This window comes from Callithrix jacchus, chromosome 6 (genome assembly GCF_049354715.1).
Source record: "Callithrix jacchus isolate 240 chromosome 6, calJac240_pri, whole genome shotgun sequence".
Lineage (NCBI taxonomy): Eukaryota > Metazoa > Chordata > Mammalia > Primates > Cebidae > Callithrix > Callithrix jacchus.
This window is the reverse complement of record NC_133507.1, coordinates 18,531,383-18,552,272: the sequence shown is the minus strand read 5'-3', so window position 1 is coordinate 18,552,272 and position 20,890 is coordinate 18,531,383. Positions and strand designations below refer to the sequence as shown.

The following is a 20,890-nucleotide window of genomic DNA, read 5'->3' as shown; positions in this document are numbered from 1 at the left end:
CTAGCTTTTCCCGGGGAGTCGCAACGCCATTTGTCCCCCATCTTCTCCCCGCGCCGCCAGACTCACCCGGAGCCACCAAAGACCTGGGAGGTGGTGGCAAGCAGCGGGTTTGAAGCCTCTCCGGCGGCTCCAGACTCAGAGATCTGGGCTGCTTTGGGAAGAATGGAGAGCTGAGGCATGAGGGGCATCCACCTCTGGGCTGAAAGGGGGCGTTTTATCTTCCCCCCAAGCACAGGTGTTGGTTAGGCTGGGGATAGCCACGCTGGTTTGGCTGGTCCCGGGGTCCCTGTGTGAGCTCAAAAGGGATCATTTAGCTCTAGGAAAGGTGTCCCATTCGGAGCTGGAGATGCCCTCCAGGCAGGGACCTGCTTCTCCAAGACCCAGGGCAGCCCCGCGGCCCCCCACGCGCCGTCTGCCAGAGGCTGTGCACCTGCAAACTCGCTGGGCCGACGTCGCCCCGGAGCCGCTGTCCAAATGCTGAAGCTGGCCTCCCCTGGGCCGGCTCCGGATGTCCCGCTGCCTACAGCTACGCGTTTCCCGCAGGGGCGGGCAAGGGGTCCTGGGACGCACAACGCGGAGGCCTCAGGAAACTTTGGGGCTCCAGGATGACGTTGGAAAGCTTCAGGAGAGCAGGTGATCAGCCGAAGGGAGACAGGAGCCAAGAGAGCATGCAGAACAGCGCGCCTGGCACGCCGAACCACGCGCCCCGGTGGCTCCCCCCGGGTCCCCTCCACTTGTGTGTGCTTCTTCCACTTCCACAGCGGGGAGGTCCCTAGGCTGAACTTGTCAGCGAGTCTCACCATTCATCACGAGCCAGACAGACAGGCCAAGTTCATGAGCAATACTATTAACCCCTTGCAAGCCAAGCGCCTCCCACAAGGGAAAGCCTCCTGGCCAGGAAGCGTTTTCTCAGATTCCAGAGGCACCGCCTCCCAGGAACGTGGCAGCCACCGCTCCTTTCTTTTCTGGCTAGTCTCCTAACCATTTATTCCGTCATTTTATTTACACTTTTGGTTTCCACAGTCTTTCAAGTTCCTCCTCTTCTAAGTTAGATACCAGTATAACTGATTGCTTTTCAAATGTCTTCTTTTCCTATATTGTGGCTGTGCTGATTGTGAAAAAATTAGAAAATTCAGAAAAAAGAAATAAAATAATAATTGGTCCTCTATTTTACACCCAGAGGACTGACTTTGAAAGAAAATATATATATTCTCATAGAAGAATCTAGATTGCTGGCTGTGTGGGGTGGGGAGTGAAGAAGGGGTGGAGTGAGAGAACCCAGTCTTTCTGAACTGGATGGAGAAGGAAAAACAAAAATAAGCTCTGTGAAAGGGCTCAAAGAGGGAGACCTGTCCATAGAGTCCTGTTAGAGGAGGGAAGGAAGGAAGCAGTCCATGGAGGTCTAGACACAGGGGCCCAGACACCTTCTCCACTCACTGGTCCCTGTTCTAGCCCTAAAGTTCGAGGGAAGCTTCTCCTGGCCTTGACCGTGTGTGTGTTGGTGGGGCGGGGGTGCTCTCTTGCCCGTGTGTGTGTTGGTGGGAGAAAGCTCAGTCCTGCTTCGGAACCCCAGCCGTCCCTGGAGAACTTTCTCTGACTCTCCTTGTGGTCTGGGAGACTTGGGCCACCCCTCCCCCATTTCCTATTGAATTCCTGGCGTCTGATAGCTGGCGGCAACTAGGGCGACCCACCAACTTTTCCCCTGGGCATTTTCTCACCCCCTTCGCCCCCCAGCGCTTTCTTTTCTTCTCCCAGCGCTCCTTTTGAAAGGAGGCACCCAGGCCCAGAACGTGTTCTGCAGTTTAACTACTTCCAAATTCTTTGTTCAGGTCACCCCGGGACTCCATTGTCCGCTATTGAGAGCGCGGGCAGGCCGCCGGGTGCGCCACTGCCTTGCAGGCCTGAATCCATTAGGCCACCGATCCGGCCCCTGCGGCCCATTGACGCGCCTCTCTCGCCCAGGCGCCGGCGGCCCCCCTCCCGTCCCCTCCGCTCCCACCCTCTGGAGTCACAGAAAGCTGCGGATCCGCGCGCAGGGGTTATTTGGGTCTCTCTCTGCCTTGAGGGACTGGGGGCGGTGCAGCCTAGGATGATTCTTGTGGGCTCTATCCCACCCAGCAAGCCTCTCCTGGGGTCCTGCCCAAATTCTACTGTTTGTTCGCTGGGTACTACTTGGACCTGCAGGGCAGGTTTTGAGGGGGCTGCAGCCCCAACCTCAGGAATGCGGGCGGGGGAAGAACAACCAGTTACATCCTTCCTCCGAATTCTCCGGCTTTCCTGCTGCTCCCACCGCCTAGCTTTCTGTTCCTCTCTTTCCTCCCAGCCTGCGCCCTCAAGCTTCCAGTAGGGTCAAGCCTCTTCTGAGCTGGGGGAATGAAAAGGGAGCCATCAGTTTCAGGGGATAGCACAGCAGGGAGGGCCGGCCGGTTCCTGCGTCAAACGCGCTCACGTCGTCCTTGAAGGCTTATCTCCTCAGGAGGGTGAATTTCCCCCCAGCTCACTGGAAAAGAGGCAAGAGTCGCTCCGGCCTCAGATGCACGTTCCAGGCTCCCAGGGTGCCAGGGTGTGGCCGGGGGGAGGAGGCTCAGTCCCGGCTCAGGCTTCCAGGGTGCGAGGGTGAGGCTGTAGGGAGGAGGCTCAGTTCCCCCTGCAGCCTCCTCCTCTCCAGCCTCAGGACCCAGGGAGACGCAGAGCGTGGAAGTCCCCAGGGGCTCAGCTCTGAGCTGTGCGCCCCGGGAAAGGCGAGGTTCAGCGGTGCAGCTCTCCCACAGCCAGTGTCCAGAAAAGGCTGGCTTGCTGCTGCGTATCTTTTCTCGGCGACTGCAGGTTCCTCGCCAGGCCGCTAGCCTCGCCCCTCTTCCAGCTCTGGGGTTACTGGGTCACCGAGTCCAGGGCGAACATCGACGCCCAGTCACCAGGCTTCTGGAAATCACTCGGGCCTCTGCTCCGGCCTGCCTTCTCCAGTCTGAGAAGCGGCCAAAACCTTCCCAGAAGCTGAATTCCTGGCGGGAGTCGCGGAGGAGCCATGGGGCCCGGCGCGGGTACCAGGGACGGGAGCGCCTGGCGGTCTGGCCCGAGAGAGGTTGCGGCTGGGGGTGCAGGGCGCGAAGGAGCAGCACCGGATGGCGGGCGCCACTTCCCGCGGGCCGAGGAGGCAGTGGAAGAACGGGTCGTCTCCGCCTCACCGTCTCCGAGCGCCCGGCCAGGACTGCGAGGCGCAGGGCGCCGGACGCGGGATCTGGTGGAACCGCAGCGGCCCGGATGGGCGACAAGGAGCGACTAGCGCCCCCTGGCACCTCTGCCGAGCCCGCGCCGCCGCCGCCGCGTCCCCGTCCCGCGGGATTCCAGACCTGAGGGGGCGGAGGCAGTCGTCTCCGCACCCCCGAGACCGGGCCGGACCGCGCCCCGCCTCTCCGAGGACGCAGGAACTCCCGAAGGTCTCCCACGCTCCAGCCTGCGTCCTCCGCGTCCTCCCCGCCGGTCCCGAGGCCTCCAGTCGGCGCTGCTGCCCTCACCGCTCTTCCTCCCCCCAGCGCGGCTCTGCCCGGTCCAACAGCGCACTCTGGCGGGCGCCCCTAAGAGCTGCAGGTGAGCGCGGCCGAGGCGGCCTCCGCAGGTGGGAAAGATTCCGGACCCAAGCGGCGCGGTTGGTGCCTGGGCGCCTGCTTGGTGGTTGGTGTCGGAGTGGAGGGGACGGAGATGCGGTAGTCGAAGGACAACCGGGCACCTCTTTACCTCTCAGCCCCTACAGGTCAGGAAACAGAGTGAAGGACAGCGTGGGCGCTCACCTCCTCTTCCTCCTGAGACGGGCGCCGCTGTTACCCGCGCCTCCTTCAGGAAGGGTCTCTGGAGGCTGAACAGGGCGGCGCAGGTTCAGGACCTTACCGTGGATTCTTGCAGCCGGGCAGAGCCAGTCCGTGCGCAGCCTCGCCCTCCCCGTCTCAGTGACTTTCCTTTCCCCAGGGTTCCTCTCGTATCTTCAGGGCCTCAGAAAAATTAAGAAGTAAAAGCCCTTTCTCATCAGGGCTGGAGATCCCTTATTCCAATTGCAGTGGGCAATGTGTAGGAGGTAAGGTTGGGATGAGGGAACAAGGCCCGGGATTTGGAAAGTTCTGGAGATGTTCCCCAGGCTCCCAGCCCAGTGACAGGCGCGTCTTTTCAGGCGTGGCATGGTGGTCTGTCTTCGGTCTGGCCATGCATTTCGATGGGTTCCTGACATTCATTCATTTATTCACTCAACAAATATGTGCTGAGCTCCTGCTAGATGCCAGCCCCGCTAGGGATAAAGCTCAGAAAGGGTAAGAAACGTGCTCAAGGTCACACAGCTGGAAGCTCCCGGAGCCAAGATGCCACCCCAGCCACTCCAGCCCCATCTCTCTCTTCTTGCCTGTATGACTTAAGAAGTCTTCTAACTGGAGCTCCACCTCAGAATTCAGCCGGCTCCAATATGCCATCTACACTGCTGGAGACAGACCTTTCTAAAATGCCAATCTGATCCTGTCTCTTCCTTGCTTGACATCTGTCGGTAAGGGTCTTCTGACTCCAGGAAAACGACAAGTTTCTCACAGGCATCCGAGCTCCCCCCAAGGCCTGTGCCCCTAAGAGCCTTGCCCCCATCTTCAGGAACCCGACAGTCCCACCATCCCAGGCATCCCAAGAACGTTTCCTTAAGTGGTGCTCTTGCACTGCTCCTGCCTCTGTGTGTGCCTGGAGTGTCTCTGCATGGAATACTCCTCCCTGGAGTGTTTCAGATCCTGGGTGAATGTCACTCCTCCATGAAACCTTCTGATCCAAACATATCCACGGTGACCTCTCCAATCACCTAAAGACCAGATGGACCTAAGAGGTCATGCTTGTATATCTTTCATCCTCCCTCCCCCGCTGACACCCAATTAATTGAAGCTGGCATGGCCAGCTGACCCCTGAGGGATAATCCCTGGTCCAGCCTGAGCCTACCAGGGTCTCTCCTGAGCACTGAAGTGAAACCCAAACTGGGAAGGTTTGCAGTGGGCAGGGGGAGCTCAACAGCCTCATGGAGTCAGTGCCATGGTCAGCCCAGGTGATGATGGGGCAAAGAAGCTGGGAGAATGGAGCAGGTGTGTCAATAAGCTAGCAGAGAAAAGGCATAGGACTCAGGGCAAGAGAGAGACTTTCTCAGATGGCTTCCTCCCCTACCTAGCAGGGGAGTCTTGCTCCTTTCCCTTGGCCAGCTTTGCATAGGATTCTGTCCTCTGCCCCTGCCAGCCCTCTGACCGCAACCCCCTTCTGCCAAGCCTGGCTCTCTTTCTCTGTGTGTCTTCCCGCTGAAGCAGTCCCTGGGCTTTACTGCAGGACAGTTAGCATATCGTATGGTGACCAGCCTCCTGAAGACCTGGCACCATTCAGAACTGGCATAATTCAATTTCCCCAGAGCCACCAGCAGGCACGCCATCATGTGGCAATTGTGACAAACACAGTTTGCAATCCATTTGGATGCCAGCACAGAATGATGAGTTTATTGATTAAGGTTTAAAACGTTTTAGGATTTGCATCTTTCAGATTTGTGCACAGGGTGAGAATTTGCTAACAGTTAATGATTACTGAGCGGGTATGTGGTGCCAAACACGACTCCAAGCACTTTATTATTAATCTTCACAGCTGTGCTTATGCCAAAGCTGCTCTTACTATCCTCATTCACCAGATGGGAAAACCCAGACACAGAGAGGTTAAGCAATTTGCCTGAAGTCACAGCTAGTCAGTGACTGGCATGGGATGGGAGCCCACAGTCCAAATTTCTAACCACTATGTTACACTGCCTCACTGGCTCTTAATAATAGTTTTATATCATCCACAAGCCGACCAGTACTTAACAGACTTTATCGCAAGCCTCTTTTTTTTTTTTTTTTTTTTTTTCCTTTTTGGAGACAGAGTCTTACTCTGTCACTCAGGCTGCAGTGCAATGGCATGATCTTCGCTCACTGCAACCTCTGCCTCTCTGGTTCAAGCAATTCTCCTGCCTCCACCTCCTGAGTAGCTAGGACTACAGGTGTGTGCCACCACACCCAGCTAAATTTTGTATTTTTAGTAGAGATGAGATTTCACCATATTGGCCAGGCTCGTCTTGAACTCCTGACTGCCCCATGAGAAAGCGGGTAGAACAGCATGGGGTCATTCCAGAAGCTGGAACGTCCCATGAGAGAGCGAGCGGAACAGTGTGGGGTCACTCAAGAAGCAGGAACTTCCTGTGAGAGAGCAGGCGGAATAGCATCGGGTCAGTCCAGAAGTCGGAACTTCCTGTGAGAGAGCAGGAAGAGCAGCATGGGGTCACTCCAGAAGCCGGAACTTCCTTGTGGGTGAGTGGGCAGAACAGTGTGGGGTCACTCCAGAAGCCAGAACTTCCTCATGAGAGAGCAGGCGGAACAGTGTGAGGTCACTCACTCCAGAAGCCGGAACTACCCTTGAGAGAAAAGGCACAACAGCATGGGGTCACTCCAGAAGCGGGAACTTTCTGTGAGAGAATGGGTGGAATAGCATGAGGTCACCCTAGAAGCCTGAACTTCTAGGGTGGGTCGAACTTCGAGTGGGTCGAACAGTGTGGGGTTACTCCAAAAGCCAGAACTTTCAGAGAGCTGGCGGAACAGCATGGGGTCACTCCAGAATCCGGAACCTTCAGAGAGCTGGCGGAACAGCATGGGGTCACTCCAGAATCCGGAACCTTCAGAGAGCTGGCGGAACAGCATGGGGTCACTCCAGAATCCGGAACCTTCAGAGAGCTGGCGGAACAGCATGGGGTCACTCCAGAATCCGGAACCTTCAGAGAGCTGGCGGAACAGCATGGGGTCACTCCAGAATCCGGAACCTTCAGAGAGCAAGCAGAACAGCATGGGGTCACTCCAAAAGCCAGAACCGCCCTGTGCTGGTTAATTTCCTGTGTCAACGTGGCTGTGGTGCCCAACTGTTTGATCAAACACCGGTCTAGATGTTGCTGTGAAGGTATTTTTTAGATGTGATTAATATTTAAATTAGCAGACTTCGAATGAAGTATCTTAATCCCCATAACTTGGTAGGCCTCATTCAATCAAGTGAAGCCTTAAAAGAAAAGACAGAGATCCCCCAAAGAGGAAGAGATTCTGCCTCCAGATTGCTTCTGAACTTAAGACAACAAAGTCCACTCTTGTTGGAATTTCCAGAGCCCCCAAAATTGGGTGAGTCAATTATGTGACATAAATCTCTCTCCCTCTCTCTCTCTCTCTCTCCACACACATACACACACACACGCACACACAGATACACACCCTATTGGTTCTGTTTCTCTGGAGCACCCTGACTCACATATGTCCTACGCCACGGTAGGCTTTAGGTTGCTAGCAGCTGATGGGGTTCACCATAGGAGGCCGTCAGGTCCGGGCAGTGTAGGTAGTGAAGGGAGATTAGAGGAGAGTAGCAACCAGCACCCAGGGACCCACAAGTAAACAGCAGGAACACATCCTAAAGGCTCACTGAGGACAGGCCTGCTTCCCCAGGCCCCAGCTGAGCAGCTGAGCAGAGGCCATGGGACAGTAGAGCAGAGGGCCAACTCCAGAGCCTTTCCTTCTGTCTCCATGGAGAAGAGTTGACCTGCCTGGAACCTGCCCAGGAGGGTGGGGCTGGATTTTCCCAGCAGCTTCACTGGTGACTGTGAGCCTGAGACCAATGTTCTCATCTCCTGACTCCCATTCTACCCACTGCTTACTTCATGTGAGACTTAAGCCAACTGATAACTTTTTTGTACTTGAGGGGTTTTTTCTTTTTCTTTTCTTTTCTTTTGTTTTTTGAGACATGGAGTCTCACTCTGTCACCCAGGCTGGAGTGCAATGCACGATCTCGGCTCATTGCAACCTCTGCCTCCAGGGTTTAAGTGATTCTCCTGCCTCAGCCTCTCCAGTAGCTGGGTAGCTGGGATTACAGACGTGCACCACCATGCCTGGCCAGTTTTTGTATTGCTAGTAGAAGCTAGGTTTCACCCTGTTGGCCAGGCTGGTCTTGAACTCCTGACCTCAAGTCATCTGCCCACCATGGCTCCCAAAGTGCTGGGATTACAGGCATGCACCACCATGCCTTGATAATTTTTGTGCTGTTAGTAGAGACAGGGTTTCATCCTGTTGGCCAGGCTGGTCTGGAACTCCTGACCTCAAGTGATCAGCCTGCCTCAGCTTCCCAAAGTGCTGGGATTACAAGCATGAGCCACCATGCCTGAACCTATCTGAGTTTTCTCTTTTTTTCCTTTCTTTCTTTATTTTTTGAGACGGAGTTTCACTCTTGTTACCCAGGCTGGAGTGCAATGGCGCGATCTCTCACCGCAACCTCTGCCTCCTGGGTTCAGGCAATTCTCCTGCCTCAGCCTCCTGAGTAGCTGGGATTACAGGCACGTGCCACCATGCCCAGCTAATTTTTTGTATTTTTAGTAGAGACAGGGCTTCACTATGTTGACCAGGATGGTCTCAATCTCTTAACCTCATGATCCACCCGCCTCGACCTCCCAAAGTGCTGGGATTACAGGCTGAGTTTTCATATCTGTAAAATGGGGCTAGTGGTAGTCCCCTCCTCACAGGGTTATTGAGAGGGTTAAAAGGGACAACTCTTAGACACACTGAGAATAATGCCTGCAAGTAGGTGATCAATCCATGTTAATCATTGGCTCCTATTAGTTGTCTGAGATCTTCAGTAACCTGATTTACCCAATTAGGAGATGGGTTTCCTGCAGAGGTGGTGAGCTCTCTGTTGCTGGAGGTGTGTAAGCAGAACCAAGAGTGTGGGTGAACCAGGCGGGGATGCCCCCAGGCTGCAGGCCATCTGGGGCTTTGGCAACTGCGTCAAAGCCTGTGTGCTGGGCACTTAACCTGATGCTGCACCCTCCTCAGGTTCTACCCTTCAGTGGATGTTGGTCTCCATCTCCTATTTTCATGCCTCAGTTTTCTGTCTCTGCCAAATCCTTATAACTTGGCTGCCTTTGTATCCCTTTCAGTGAGTACAGTGACCCTCCTGGCTAAGGCCACAGGATACCAACCAAGGTTTGGATACCACCCTCGGGCCTGAAGTAAGTTTTCAGGTTCCTGCTCTGTCCTCAGAAGGAGCCTGGCAGGTACGCTCCCTCTCTGCAGACATCGCTGCTTGTCTTAGTGACTGCAGCAACCCCACGCTGGGACAGGTCCAGCTTTGACAGCTTGTACAGCAACGGTGTTCAGCTGGGGTTGCCTCCTGAGCCAGAGGCACCACAGGTTGGGAACTGCAAAACTCCAGAGGGCGCCCTTCACAAGTACCCTGGTCCTTACCCCCAAAGGGGATGCATATTGCCAAGGGAGAGGAATTAAGGGTGACGATGCATATCAGAACCTGTTTTGTTTTTTTTTTTTGAGATGGAGTCTCACTCTGTAGCCGAGGCTGGAGTACAGTGGTGTGATCTCAGCTCACTGCATCCTCTGCCTTCTGGATCCTGCGAACCAAGTCTGGGCTGGGTGCGGTATCTCACGCCTGTAATCCCAGCACTTTGGGAGGCAGAGGTGGGAGGATCATGATGTCAGGAGTTTGAGACCAGCCTGGCCAACATGGTGAAACCCCATCTCTACTAAAAATACAAAAATTAGTTGGGCGTGGTGGTGGGTGCCTGTAATCCCAGCTACTTTGGGAGGCTCAGGCAGGAGAATTGCTTGAACCTGAGAAGTGGAGGTTTCAGTGAGCCGAAATCACACCACTGCATGCCAGCCTGGGTGACTCTGTCTCAAAAAAAAAAAGAAAAGTCCAGTCAGATGCCTGTAATTCTAGCACTTTGGGAGGCTGAGGCAGAGGATTGCTTGAGGCCAGGAGTTTGAGACCAGCCTGGGCAAGAGTGAGACCCAAAAGATTTAAAAGAGAAAACTAGCCAGGTGTGGTGGCACGTGCTGTAGTCTGAGCTACTCATGAGGCTGAGGCAGGAGAACTGCTTGAGTCCTGGAGATGGAGGCTGCAGTGAGCCATGATCACACCACTGCACTTCAGCCTGAGCAACAGAGTGAGAAAAAAATAAAAATAATAAAAATAAAAAAATAAAAATCCTGGCCAGGCATGGTGGCTCACACCTGTAATCCCAGCACTTTGGGAGGCTGAGGCGAGCAGATCACTTGAGGTCAGGAGTTCAAGACCAGCCTGGCCAACATGGCAAAACCCCCATCTCTACTGAAAATACAAAAATTAGCTGGGCATGGTGGCCCTGTAATCCCAGCTAGCTGGGAGGCTGAGGCAGAAGAATTGCTTGAACCCAGAAGGTGGCGGTTGCAGTGAGCACACTGAACTCCAGCCCAGGTGATGGAAGTGAGACTCTGTTTAAAAAAAAAAAAAAATCCTACGTTGAGGTATAATTTCCTTTGTGGAAAAATGAAATTCTGCATTGTTTATGCAGTACACCTATAGAAAGTAAAAGTAAGCGCCGGGCGCGGTGGCTCACGCCTGTAATCCCAGCACTTTGGGAGGCCGGGGCAGGTGGGTCCCAAAGTCAAGAAGTTGAGACCCTCCTGGTCAACAAGGTGAAACCCCATCTCTACTAAAAAAAAAAAAAATTAGCTGGGCATGGTGGTGCGCACCTGTAGTCCCAGCTACTCGGGAGGCTGAAGCAGGAGAATTGCCTGAACCCAGAAGGCGGAGGTTGCAGTGAGCCGAGATTGTGCCACTGCACTCCAATCTGGGTAACAACAGCAAAACTCCGTCTCAAAAAAAAAAAAAAAGAAAGTAAAAGTAAGCAAAACCTTTCCTTCTGCTGAGGCCGATGGAGAAGACTTTGATTCTTAATGGTGTGTGCAACTGAGTGGGAGAGTAGGAGACGTCTAGGTCTGTTAAAGGTGATGAGCCAGGTGTTAAAAGTGGCACGCACATGTAATCCCAGTACTTTGGGAGGCCAAGGCAGGAGGCCAAGGCAGGAGCCCAGGAGTTTAAGACCAGCCTGGGCAACAAAGTGAGACCCCTGTCTCTACAACAAATACAAAAAATTAGCCAGGTAAGGTGGCAAGGTGGCATGTGCCTGTAGTCCCAGCTGCTCGGGAGGCTGAGATGGGAGGATTGTTTGAGCCCCTGGAGGTTGAGGCTGCAGTGAGCTGTGATCTCACCACTGCACTCCAGCCTGGGTGACAGAGTGAGACCCTGTCTCAAAAGAGAAAAAAGGCAATAAGAGAAACAGCTGAGATACCGGTTGTCCCAAAGCCTGAGTGAGCCTCTTGCTGCCATCTCTGGGTGTCCAGCAGAGGCTGAATGCACAGCAGAGGACACTGGAAAAGCTTGGTAAGGCCCAAAGGGGTAACAAGGTGAGCAGCTGTCTACCCAGCAGGTGGCTTTAGGCTCCCGGCAGCTCTAGCCATCTTCTACAACCACCTCAGACAATAGCAATCATCATGAATCACATCCTATGTAAAGGGGGACAAATGCTAAAGATTGAGCATATTTTGCTGTCTCAGGTGATCAGAACATACCGTCAGGGACCACATCAGTCCAGCCACATATATCCTCCATGCCTCACACAGTCCTGGGCACATAGTAGGCACTGGGAAATGAGCGTGGAATCAGTGAACATGCCCCTGACTTCCCAGCTGAGGATTCTCTCCCACTCAAACGCATACTCCATACTCTGCAGGAGAGGGTGGGCTCGGGCTGCCATAACAAAGAACCACTGTCAGGACGCAGTGGCTCACGCCTATAATCCCAACACTTTGGGGAGCTGAGGTGGGCAGATCACCTAAGGTCAGTAGTTCAAGACCAGCCTGGCCAACATGGTGAAACCCCGTCTCCACTAAAAATACAAAAAATTTAGCCAGGCATGGTAGCAGGCATCTGTAATCCCAGCTACTTGGGAGGCTGAGGCAGGAGAATCACTTGAACCTGTGAGGTGGAGGTCTCTACTAAAAAATACAAAATTTAGCCGGGTGTGGTGGCAGGCCCCTGTAATCCCCACTACTCAGGAGGCTGAGGCAAAGAATTGCTTGAACCCAGAGATGGAGGTTGCAGTGAGCCGAGATCACGCCACTGCACTCCAGCCTAGGCAACAGAGTGAGACTCTGTCTCAAAAAAAAAAAAAGAGACAGAGAGAGAAAACCATGGTCTGGGTAGCTCAAACAACAGAAATGAGTTTTCTCTCAATTCTCAAGGTGTCTGCAGGGCTGGCTTCTTCCAAGCACTCTCTCCTCAGCTTATAAGAGGCCATCTTCTCTCTGGGTCTTCACCTGCTTTTCCCTCTATGTGTGTCTGTGTCCAAATCTCCTCTTCTTCTACGGAGGACACCAGTCATACTGGATTAGGGCCACCCTAACAACCTCATTTTAACTTAATTTCTTCTTTAAAGAGCCTATCTCCAAATACTGTTATGCTCTGAGGTACTAACTCTGGAGGTTACGACTGTAACACACAAACTGAGGTGGGGGGACACGATTTAGCCTATAAGAGATGGGCACCATCCCAACCCATGTTCCACCTTGGCTGGTGAACTGCAGCCTGCTGGGGCCAGTGTGGGTTTGGGAGCACAGGAATTATTACGACACAAACACCATCTCCATCTATTTCCCCAAGTGTGTGTTCCAGGCCCACAGAGTCATGGGGTCATGGGATCATCAGATCACTGGGTCTCTCAGCTGCCACTGGGTTATGGAATCATTGGATCACCGGCACCCTCCTACCCACTGGCCGAAGTCCCCACCACCATCCTTTCTGAAAGGTTGTTTTGACCCCTCTCTTCCCAAGGGACCTGCTGATATGTTCTGACCACACACTCTCCTGTGCCCAGCTCCCTCATACTCCTTTTAGCCATGAAGTCCTGCCTTTCTCTTGGAAGCACAGGCTGCACCAGACTGACTCAGCCCCTATTTCAGTCTGGCTGGGGAGGGAGGGTCTGTCCTGCTGCATTTCTGCTGCCCTGTCCCCACTCTGGGTCAGGCCAGCCGGGTCAGGAGTGGGTATCATCTCACTGCAAGCTAGGGTGAGTCAGAATATCCATCTCTTCAAAGCTCAGTTTCCATCTGTCCAAAGCCTTTATTCTAGAGACAGGATAGCTCTAGATTAGGAGGGATTTTGTGGTGTAAATCAGAGCCATGTTCCCGGCAGCCTGTGCAGGTGGCATCCGTGGGTGTTCTGTCTCAGCTAAATCGAAACTCAGCGATGCCACCCTTCTGTGCCACAGAGGTGGCTGCCAGCCCTGCTTGCGGGTTAGTCATCACCTTAGAGCACATGGATCTGCAGAAACCATCTGGGGTGAGGGAGGCCATGTGCAGCAATAAATAAGCAGAAAACAGACTCCATGTCCTGGCAGTGACAAACATTACTGTCTAAGGCATCCTGCATTGCCACAGAAAAACAATCACATCATGGTTCAGATGAGAAATACAGGTTTGGGGGTGCATGGTGCAAGCTGAGCATTACAAATATAAAACATCATAAATTGCCCTCACCAAAATGTTAGCAGTGGTTATCTTTGGGTGATGGGCTTATGGAAGGTTTGAATTCTCTTCTCTTTTTTTATCCATGTGGGTTGGGGGATAGATGGTTGCAAGGGCCAGCTTGGGTCTAAGTGGGAATCAAACAGCCCAGGCTGGCCTGCCGAATGGTGAGGGCTACAGTCAGAAGGCTATTTTCTTTCTTTACTTTTCTTTTCTTTACTTCTCCCTCCCTCCCTCCCTTCTTCCTTCCTTCCTTTCTTTGGACAGAATCTTGGTCTGTTGCCCAGGCTGGAGTGCAGTGGCACAATCTCAGCTCACTGCAACCTCCACCTCCAGAGTTCAAGCGATTCTCCTGCCTCAGCCTCCTGAGTAACTAGGATTACAGGCACCCACCACCATGCCCAGCTAATTTTTGTGGTAGAGATGGGGTTTCACCATGTTGGTCAGGCTTGTCTTGAACTCCTGATCAAGTGATCCACCTTCCTTGGCCTCCCAAAGTGCTGGGATTATAGTTCATGAGCCACCATGTCTGGCCCTGAAGGCTATTTTCATGTTAGCTTTGAAAACCTTCTGAAATTTTGTAAAGTCTGCAATAACAGTAATAATAATTACTAATACTGCTAAACTGTCTGGCAAATACCTCGCCCCTTAAAGAGACCTAAGGTCAAATTAAATTTGGTCACAGTTTAAACAGTTGGAGCCAGGATTCAGACTCATTTCTTTCAGAAACCTCCACTTGACCACAGGCTCTACCCCTCTTTGGCAAGGACCTAACTCCCTCAGGACCTCTAGCCAGACCCAGGGATGGAGAAGAGCATCCTCTCTTGCTGCAGTCTATTCCAGACCATGCTTTTCACATATTTGTGCTTCTTGTTGGTGGTTCTGCTGTTTAACAGAGCCTCGAAGCACAGTGCTGAAGTGCTGTCTAGAGTTCCCAAGCGCAAGAAGGCTGTGATGTCCTTACAGAGAAAATATGTATGTTAGATTAGCTTCATTCAGGCATAAGTTATAGCACTGTTGGCTGTGAGTTCAATGTTAATGAATCAACAGTATGTAGTAAATAAGGTGCCTTTAAATGGAAACACATATAACACAAGGTTATGTGATCTAGTTGATTGAAATGTGGTGAGCAGAGGCTCACAGGAACCTAACTGTGTATTTCCTCTAGGAACGATGCTTCCATGTTTGCTCATTCAATGTTCATGGAGACTTTAGAGACCGTGACTACAGCAAATAATGAGAACTGACTGTTTATTCATCAGTCAGGGATGTCCATGATATTCAGTTGAATGATAGCTGTCAGTTAAAGAATACAGAGTATTGGATGATCCCATATTTGAAATAAGTAAATAAATAAAGCTTTTAAAAAGGCCTTTGGGTCAGGTGCAGTGGCTCATGGCTGTAATCTCAACACTTTGGGAGGCCAAAATGGGAGGATCACTTGAGGTCAGGAGTTTGAAACCAGCCTGGCCAACATGGTGAAACAACAGAGTGAAACCCTGTCTCTACTTAAAATACAAAAATTAGCCGGGTGTGGAGGCTTGTGCCTGTAGTCCTAGCTACTTGGGAGGCTGAGGCACAAGAATCCCTTGAACCTGGGAGGCTGAGGTTGCAGTGAGCTGAGATTGTGCTACTTCCCTTCAGCCGGGGTGACAGAGCAAGACTCCATCTCAAAAAAAAAAAAAAAGAAAAAAAGAAGAAAAAAGAAAGCCTTCTGTATGTGTGTTTTGATGTTTGTTGGAACATGGAGAAAAAAGAGTGGAGAGATTCTACCTGGCTTTCCTGGGTGGAGGGGGAACAATGAGAGGGGGAGATGATGAAGTCTTTCTGTTCTTTTCTTTGTTCCCTTGAGACAGGATCTTGCTCTGTTGCCCAGGCTGGAGTGTAGTCCAGCTATGGTGCAATCATAGCTCACTGCAGCCTTAATCTCCTAGGTTCAAGTGATTTTCCTACCTCAGCCTCCCTGGTAGCTGGGACTACAGGTGCATGCCACCATATCTGGATATTTTTTTTATTTTTATTTTTGTAGAAATGGGGATCTCAATCTGTTTCCCAGGCTGGTTTCAAATGCCTGGCCTCAAGTGATTCTCCTGCCTCAGCTTCCCAGAGTGCTGGAATTACTAGTGTGAGCCCACTACACTAGACTTCTCCTTTTTTTTAAGTTTTAGTTTAATATATTATTTTAAAAATATATATATATTATATAAAAATAATGTATTGCTTTTGAATAGGTAAAAAGTTCACAATTCAAAGTTGGAAAGCCACAGTAGGTTTTAAGTCAAACGTCTCCCCTTGATCATGTCCCACCATCTAGAGACATCAATGATGCCAGTTTCTTGGGTTTCTGGGGAGGGATGGAGACTTTGGAGCTCCTTTCAAGAGTTTCAGGGTGGAGGTGAGGCCATGGAGGAGATGATGAACCAGAGTTTGTTGCTCAGATCTGGCCCTGGGGTGCCTGCCCCTTGTTGGGCCCAGCCTCCCCTCCCCAGCCTTGTCTTCCCATGTGAGCCCAGCAGAGTGCCTTGGTGACCCTCCTTGCTGCCCCTGACTGGGGCTGGCAGTGCACTGACAGCTTCCACCATGCCTTCCTCTCTCTGTCCCTGCCTGGTGGAGCTTGGGTTCAGATTTGGGGGCTCCAGCCTGACCATGACTACCCCATCCCCAGGCCTCTTCATGGCCCATTATACCCCGGGCTGGCAGGAGGCTAGACAGTCTTGAAGGGGTCATGGAGTCTGGGCTCTGCCAGGTAGAGATAGTCCACTCAGGAGCCCAGGTGAGGATGAGCTGGGACAACCAGACCCCGCTACCTCCAGAGTGAAGGGTAAGGAGCCCATGTGGGTGGATCTGGGCAGCCACCTTTGCTCTCTGACCCTTGCAGTGGGGCACAGTCCTCAGCTGGCTATCTGTCGCTGTCCCTGCCTCTCAGGCACTGGCCACACCTCAGTGGCCTTTGTTGACATTTTGGAGCCACTGAGTCTCTCTGCAAATCCATGGCGGGGGGAGTGGTTGATCCCCATCTTCTCTTCCTTTGGATTCCTGGGGCTACCTGCCTAGCCCAGGGCCACATACACTGGACACACCCCTTGTCTGGGACCACCAGGCTTCATCAGCAGGGTCACCAGAGCTCCTCCATCTGCCTGGGCAAGGCCTGTCTCCCGCGAACCCAGGCCCTCTGCTTTGCGAGATGCTGCTGGTCCCTGAGCTGAGGCAGTTTAGGCCTCAGCTGCTGGCATTCAGCCCCTCTTTCCTGTGGCCTCTGAACTCCTGGGAGCAGGGTCAGAGGTTGACAGTGGTTTCCAGGCAGTTTTCAGGGGTCACCAGGGCTGGGCACAGTGGCTCACACCTGTCATCCCAGCACTTTGGGAGGCTGAGGCAGGAGGATCACTTGCATTCAGGAATTTGGGACCAGCCTGGGCAACATAGTGAGACTTCATCTCTATTTTTAAAAAGGAAAATAAATTAAAAGATTATTTTTTAAAAATGGAGGGAGAGGAGGTAACCAGGCAGCTCCTCGCCCGAGTCCCCATCCTTGCAGAAAGCAGAAAACATGGCAACTTGGCCAGAAACACCAATGGAGCGCTTGTTCTCGGATAGACCCGACTCTGGGCACAGGCGGGCTAGAGGTGATGAAGAAACTGCCCCTGCTCCCAGTGCCGGGAACCAGTGCATGTATTCCCAGCCCCTAAGCCAGGCAGAGACGACACATGTCCTGGCAGAGATGCAGATACAACAGCACAGCCATGCCTGCTAGACACTGTCTATTGGAACTTGGCCCCCATCCCTGCCTTCTCCTCTGTTCCCCCAGGAATTACAGGTGGTGGAAAGCAAAGAACTACATATCCCAGATGCCCTTGCAGCGAGGGCTCTGGCTGTGACTTAAGATTCCGCCTGTGAGAACACTCCTGTGGCCCTGGCACAGACCAGGAAGCTCTGGCTGACAAGGCTGTTTGGGGTAGCCCAGCGCCACATTTCACTCTCTAGTCCCTGGCTTCATGTGTGGTGGCAGCAACAGTGGTAGCCATAGCCACAGTGGCCTTCTTTCCTTCAGATTTTGGATCTGGATCACAGCTGTGGTGGTGTCACTCTCTGATGTCCACTCCTCTGGCCCTTCCAATTGTCTTGATTTATGTAGGTCAAGCCCTGCATTACGGTTCTTCTTGCTTGAAATAACCAGAATGAGCTGGGTGTAGGGGCATATGTTTGGAATCCTAGCTCCTTAGGAGGCTGAGGTGGCAGGATCACTTGTGGCCAGGAGTTTGATATCAGCCAAACAACATAGCAAGACTCCTGTCTCTCAAAAAATAAAATCATTTATCTGGCATGGTAGTGCACACCTGTAGTCCCAGCTGCTTGGGAGGCACCACTGCACTCCTGCCTGGGTGACAGAGAGAGGCTCTTTCTTTAAAAACAAACAAACAAAAGCAGCCGGGTCAGGTGCAGTTGCACACACCTGTAATCCCAGCACTTTAGGAGGCCGAGGTGGGTGGATCAACTGAGGTCAGGAGTTCGAGACCAGCCTGGCCAACATGGCGAAACCCTGTCTCTACTAAAGAAACAAAAATTAGCTGGGTGTGGTAGCACATGGCTGTAATCCCAGCTATTCGGGAGGCTGAGGTAGGAGAATTGCTTGAACCCAGGAGGCGGAGGTTGGTTGCAGTGAGCCAAGATGACGCCATTGCACTCCAACTTGGGCAACAGAGTGAGACTTGGTCTCAGAAAAAAAAAAAAAATGAAAACAAACCAAAAAAATCTGAGACTGTTCCCTAGTTCTTGCTCTGAACTCTGAATGATACAATGGTACATACAGAGATGAAAAAGAAATTTATTCTTACTGGGGTTGTTCATTTCACAAATACTGATTGTTCACCTCCCAGGGCAGGCCCTGTGCTAGGTTCTGGGGATAGAAGAGAAACCAGGCAGAATCCCTGCCCTCAGGGAACTCCCACTTTGATGGGGGAGAAGGTTAAACAATCTCAGTCCCTGAGATCCATGCACAAGGTACAATGGAGCCCAGAGGCAGGCACTGGAACCAGTCAGGATTCACCTGCAGGAAACACAGAACTTCCCAGACGTTCAGTGATACAGAGACGTAGCACAGAAGATTAGGTGCTTACAAACCTTTGGAAGGGCCAGACGGTGGGTTCTCAGTGGGGCCTCCAGAACGACTTCCAGAACGCCACAGAACTGGTCCTCTTGCAAAGCAGTGACCCTGGCCACCATCCCAGCCACTCCTGGGACTGCTAACTTGGCATCACGCTAATGCTCCAAGTACTGTGGGGAGAACCCCCTGTGCTTCCATGGCTAGGATGTCCTGCCAGCCTCCTCATTGCCACATGGTACAGCAGCAGCTCCGGTGACCCTGGGCATCCTGTCCTCTCAGATGAGAATGGCCAGGGTCCCTTCTCACAGTTCTCAAAAGAAGGTAATATACAGAAGGGATGCTCTGTCACCATCTGCTTTGGATCAGCCCTAGTGGCCAAGCCTCGCTTGTGGATGTCTGGTCTCCCTCAAGCCTGGCCAGCCTATGCCTACCTTGATCAGGCACCTGCCTGGGTCCAGCCTGCTGTGGCCAGGGGGAGCATGGCCAGATTCCTGGGTGGTGGGGCTTGTGGGAGTGGCAGGCCCTGCTACACCTCCTGGCAGGATCCCACCAGATAGCTTGAGCTGCTTCCCTGCTTTATGTTCAGACAGTCACGATTATGTGATCACAACTCACCTCTGCCGCCTCAAAGCCTTTCTGGAACAAACTGGGTAATAAATATGGACCAATTCAAACTGAATGACACTTTGTAATGACCAAACATGTCCATCATTTTCTCTGAAGAAAAAAATACAGAATCATTCCTCCAGGCCCTGATAATTAAACAAAAATAGAATTTGGCTATTTGCTTCCAGATACAGAATGCAGGAGATGATATTCCCTAACGTGTGAATACCTGCTCACAGAGGGTTGCTCTTGTTTTCCTCCATTGCTTGGATAACTTTATACTTTTTCTTCCTGGGATAGGATGGGGCGTTTCCCCTTTCAACAGGAGGACAATACCATTTCCACAAAAGTTCTTAACCCCAAGAGTTTAGCCCAATATATTCCTCAAAAGAAAGGGCTCTGTGAGAGAGAAATATACACTTCTTTTCACCCCATTTACACTCAGCTGATGTTTTGAGCTGAAAAGCTCCTGTGATAAAAAAAAAAAAAAATTGCAAAAAACCCATCTGCCATCTGCAGCAGGCCCCAGGCAGCAGTTGTAGGTCAAGGCTGGAAGCCAAGGCTGTCTTTGACGGGCAGTGCTGGGCTGGACTGGGCCTGGCTGGGAGCTAATAGGTCAGGATGTGGAATGTGCAATTTTGCAGCTGGTGAAACAGGCCACAAGGCCCTGGCCAGGGCTCAGAACCCATGGATGTTTTAGTCATTCAGAAACTGAAGGTTCAGCCCTTCTCTCTGAAGGACACACTGCCAATGACATGCTTCCAGAATGGATCTTTGTATTCAAGTATCCACTCTTTTAATTTTTTTTCCTTTTTTAAAAAAAAATTTTATTGTAAATGTTTTGGCCACAATACACTCTTTTTAACTTTTAAACCATTATTTTAAAAATTTATTTTTAGTAGAGATGGGGTCTCACTCTGTTGCCCAGGCTGGACTTGAACGCCTTGCCTCAAGCAATTCTCCTGCCTCAGCCTCCCAAAGTACTAGGATTACAGCTGTGAGCCACCAAGCCTGGACTTTGAGTGTCCATTCTTTTTTTTTTTTTAATTATTATTTTCTGAGACAGAGTCCCACTCTACCACCCAGGCAAGAGTGCAGCGGTGCAATCTTGGCTCGCTGCAACCTCTACCTCTAACCTCTACATCCCAAGTTCAAGCGATTCTCATGTCTCAGCCTCCCAAGTAGCTGGGTCTACAGGCATGCACCCCCATGCTTGGCTGGGTTTTTTTTTTTTTTTTATTTTTAGTAGAGATGGGTTTCACCATGCTGCCTAGGCTGGTCTCAAACTCCTGAGCTCAGGCAATCTGCCTGCCTCGGCCTCCCAAAGTGCTTGGATTACAGGTGTGAGCCGCCACATGTGGCCCAGTGTCCACTCTTATTGGAACTTTTTTGAGTAATTTATAGAAATGTTGCTACTAGAAATCAATATTTGTTTAATATATGCAAAAATATATCAGAGATGGCAGTTTAATTTTGTTTTTTCTTTTTGCCTTTTCTGGTGACATACACATGTAGACTGAGATTCTTGGGGTTTACATCAATATTTTCTTTTCTTTTTCTTTTTTTTTTTTTTTTTTTAGACGGAGTTTTGCTCTTGTTACCCAGGCTGGAGTGCAATGGCACCATCTCGGCTCACCGCAACTTCCGCCTCCTGGGTTCAGGCAATTCTCCTGCCTCAGCCTCCTGAGTAGCTGGGATTACAGGCATGTGCCACCATGCCCAGCTAATTTTTTTGTGTTTTTAGTAGGGACGGCGTTTCACCATGTTGACCAGGATG

The 20,890-nt window shown here is 51.7% G+C and overlaps 1 protein-coding gene and 1 long non-coding RNA gene across 8 annotated transcripts in view; one reads left to right on the top strand and one right to left on the bottom strand.

Moving 5' to 3' along the window:
• LOC118154474 (uncharacterized) overlaps window positions 1-3,485 on the bottom strand; it is a 158,799-nt gene extending 155,314 nt beyond the window's left edge. For 4 of the 6 annotated variants that reach the window (XR_013518655.1, XR_013518664.1, XR_013518674.1 and 1 more), the window contains exon 1: window positions 431-3,485. This is a non-coding gene — a long non-coding RNA (uncharacterized LOC118154474). Of the gene's footprint in view, window positions 1-66 lie in introns of all 6 variants that reach the window. The other 2 variants (XR_013518681.1, XR_013518680.1) reach the window with 2 other exon arrangements.
• The window catches only part of LOC144576585 (uncharacterized), a 22,808-nt gene continuing 4,504 nt past the window's right edge, over window positions 2,587-20,890 (top strand). Inside the window, exons 1-2 of one of the 2 annotated variants that reach the window (XR_013518632.1) lie at window positions 2,587-3,588; window positions 3,743-7,184. Coding sequence is in view for 1 of the 2 variants with exons in the window: in XM_078326739.1 (XP_078182865.1) it covers window positions 3,123-3,588; window positions 3,743-3,768 (492 nt within the window). In the remaining variant the exon portion in view is untranslated. Of the gene's footprint in view, window positions 3,589-3,742; window positions 14,778-20,890 lie in introns of those variants that run through there. The other variant, XM_078326739.1, reaches the window with a different exon arrangement.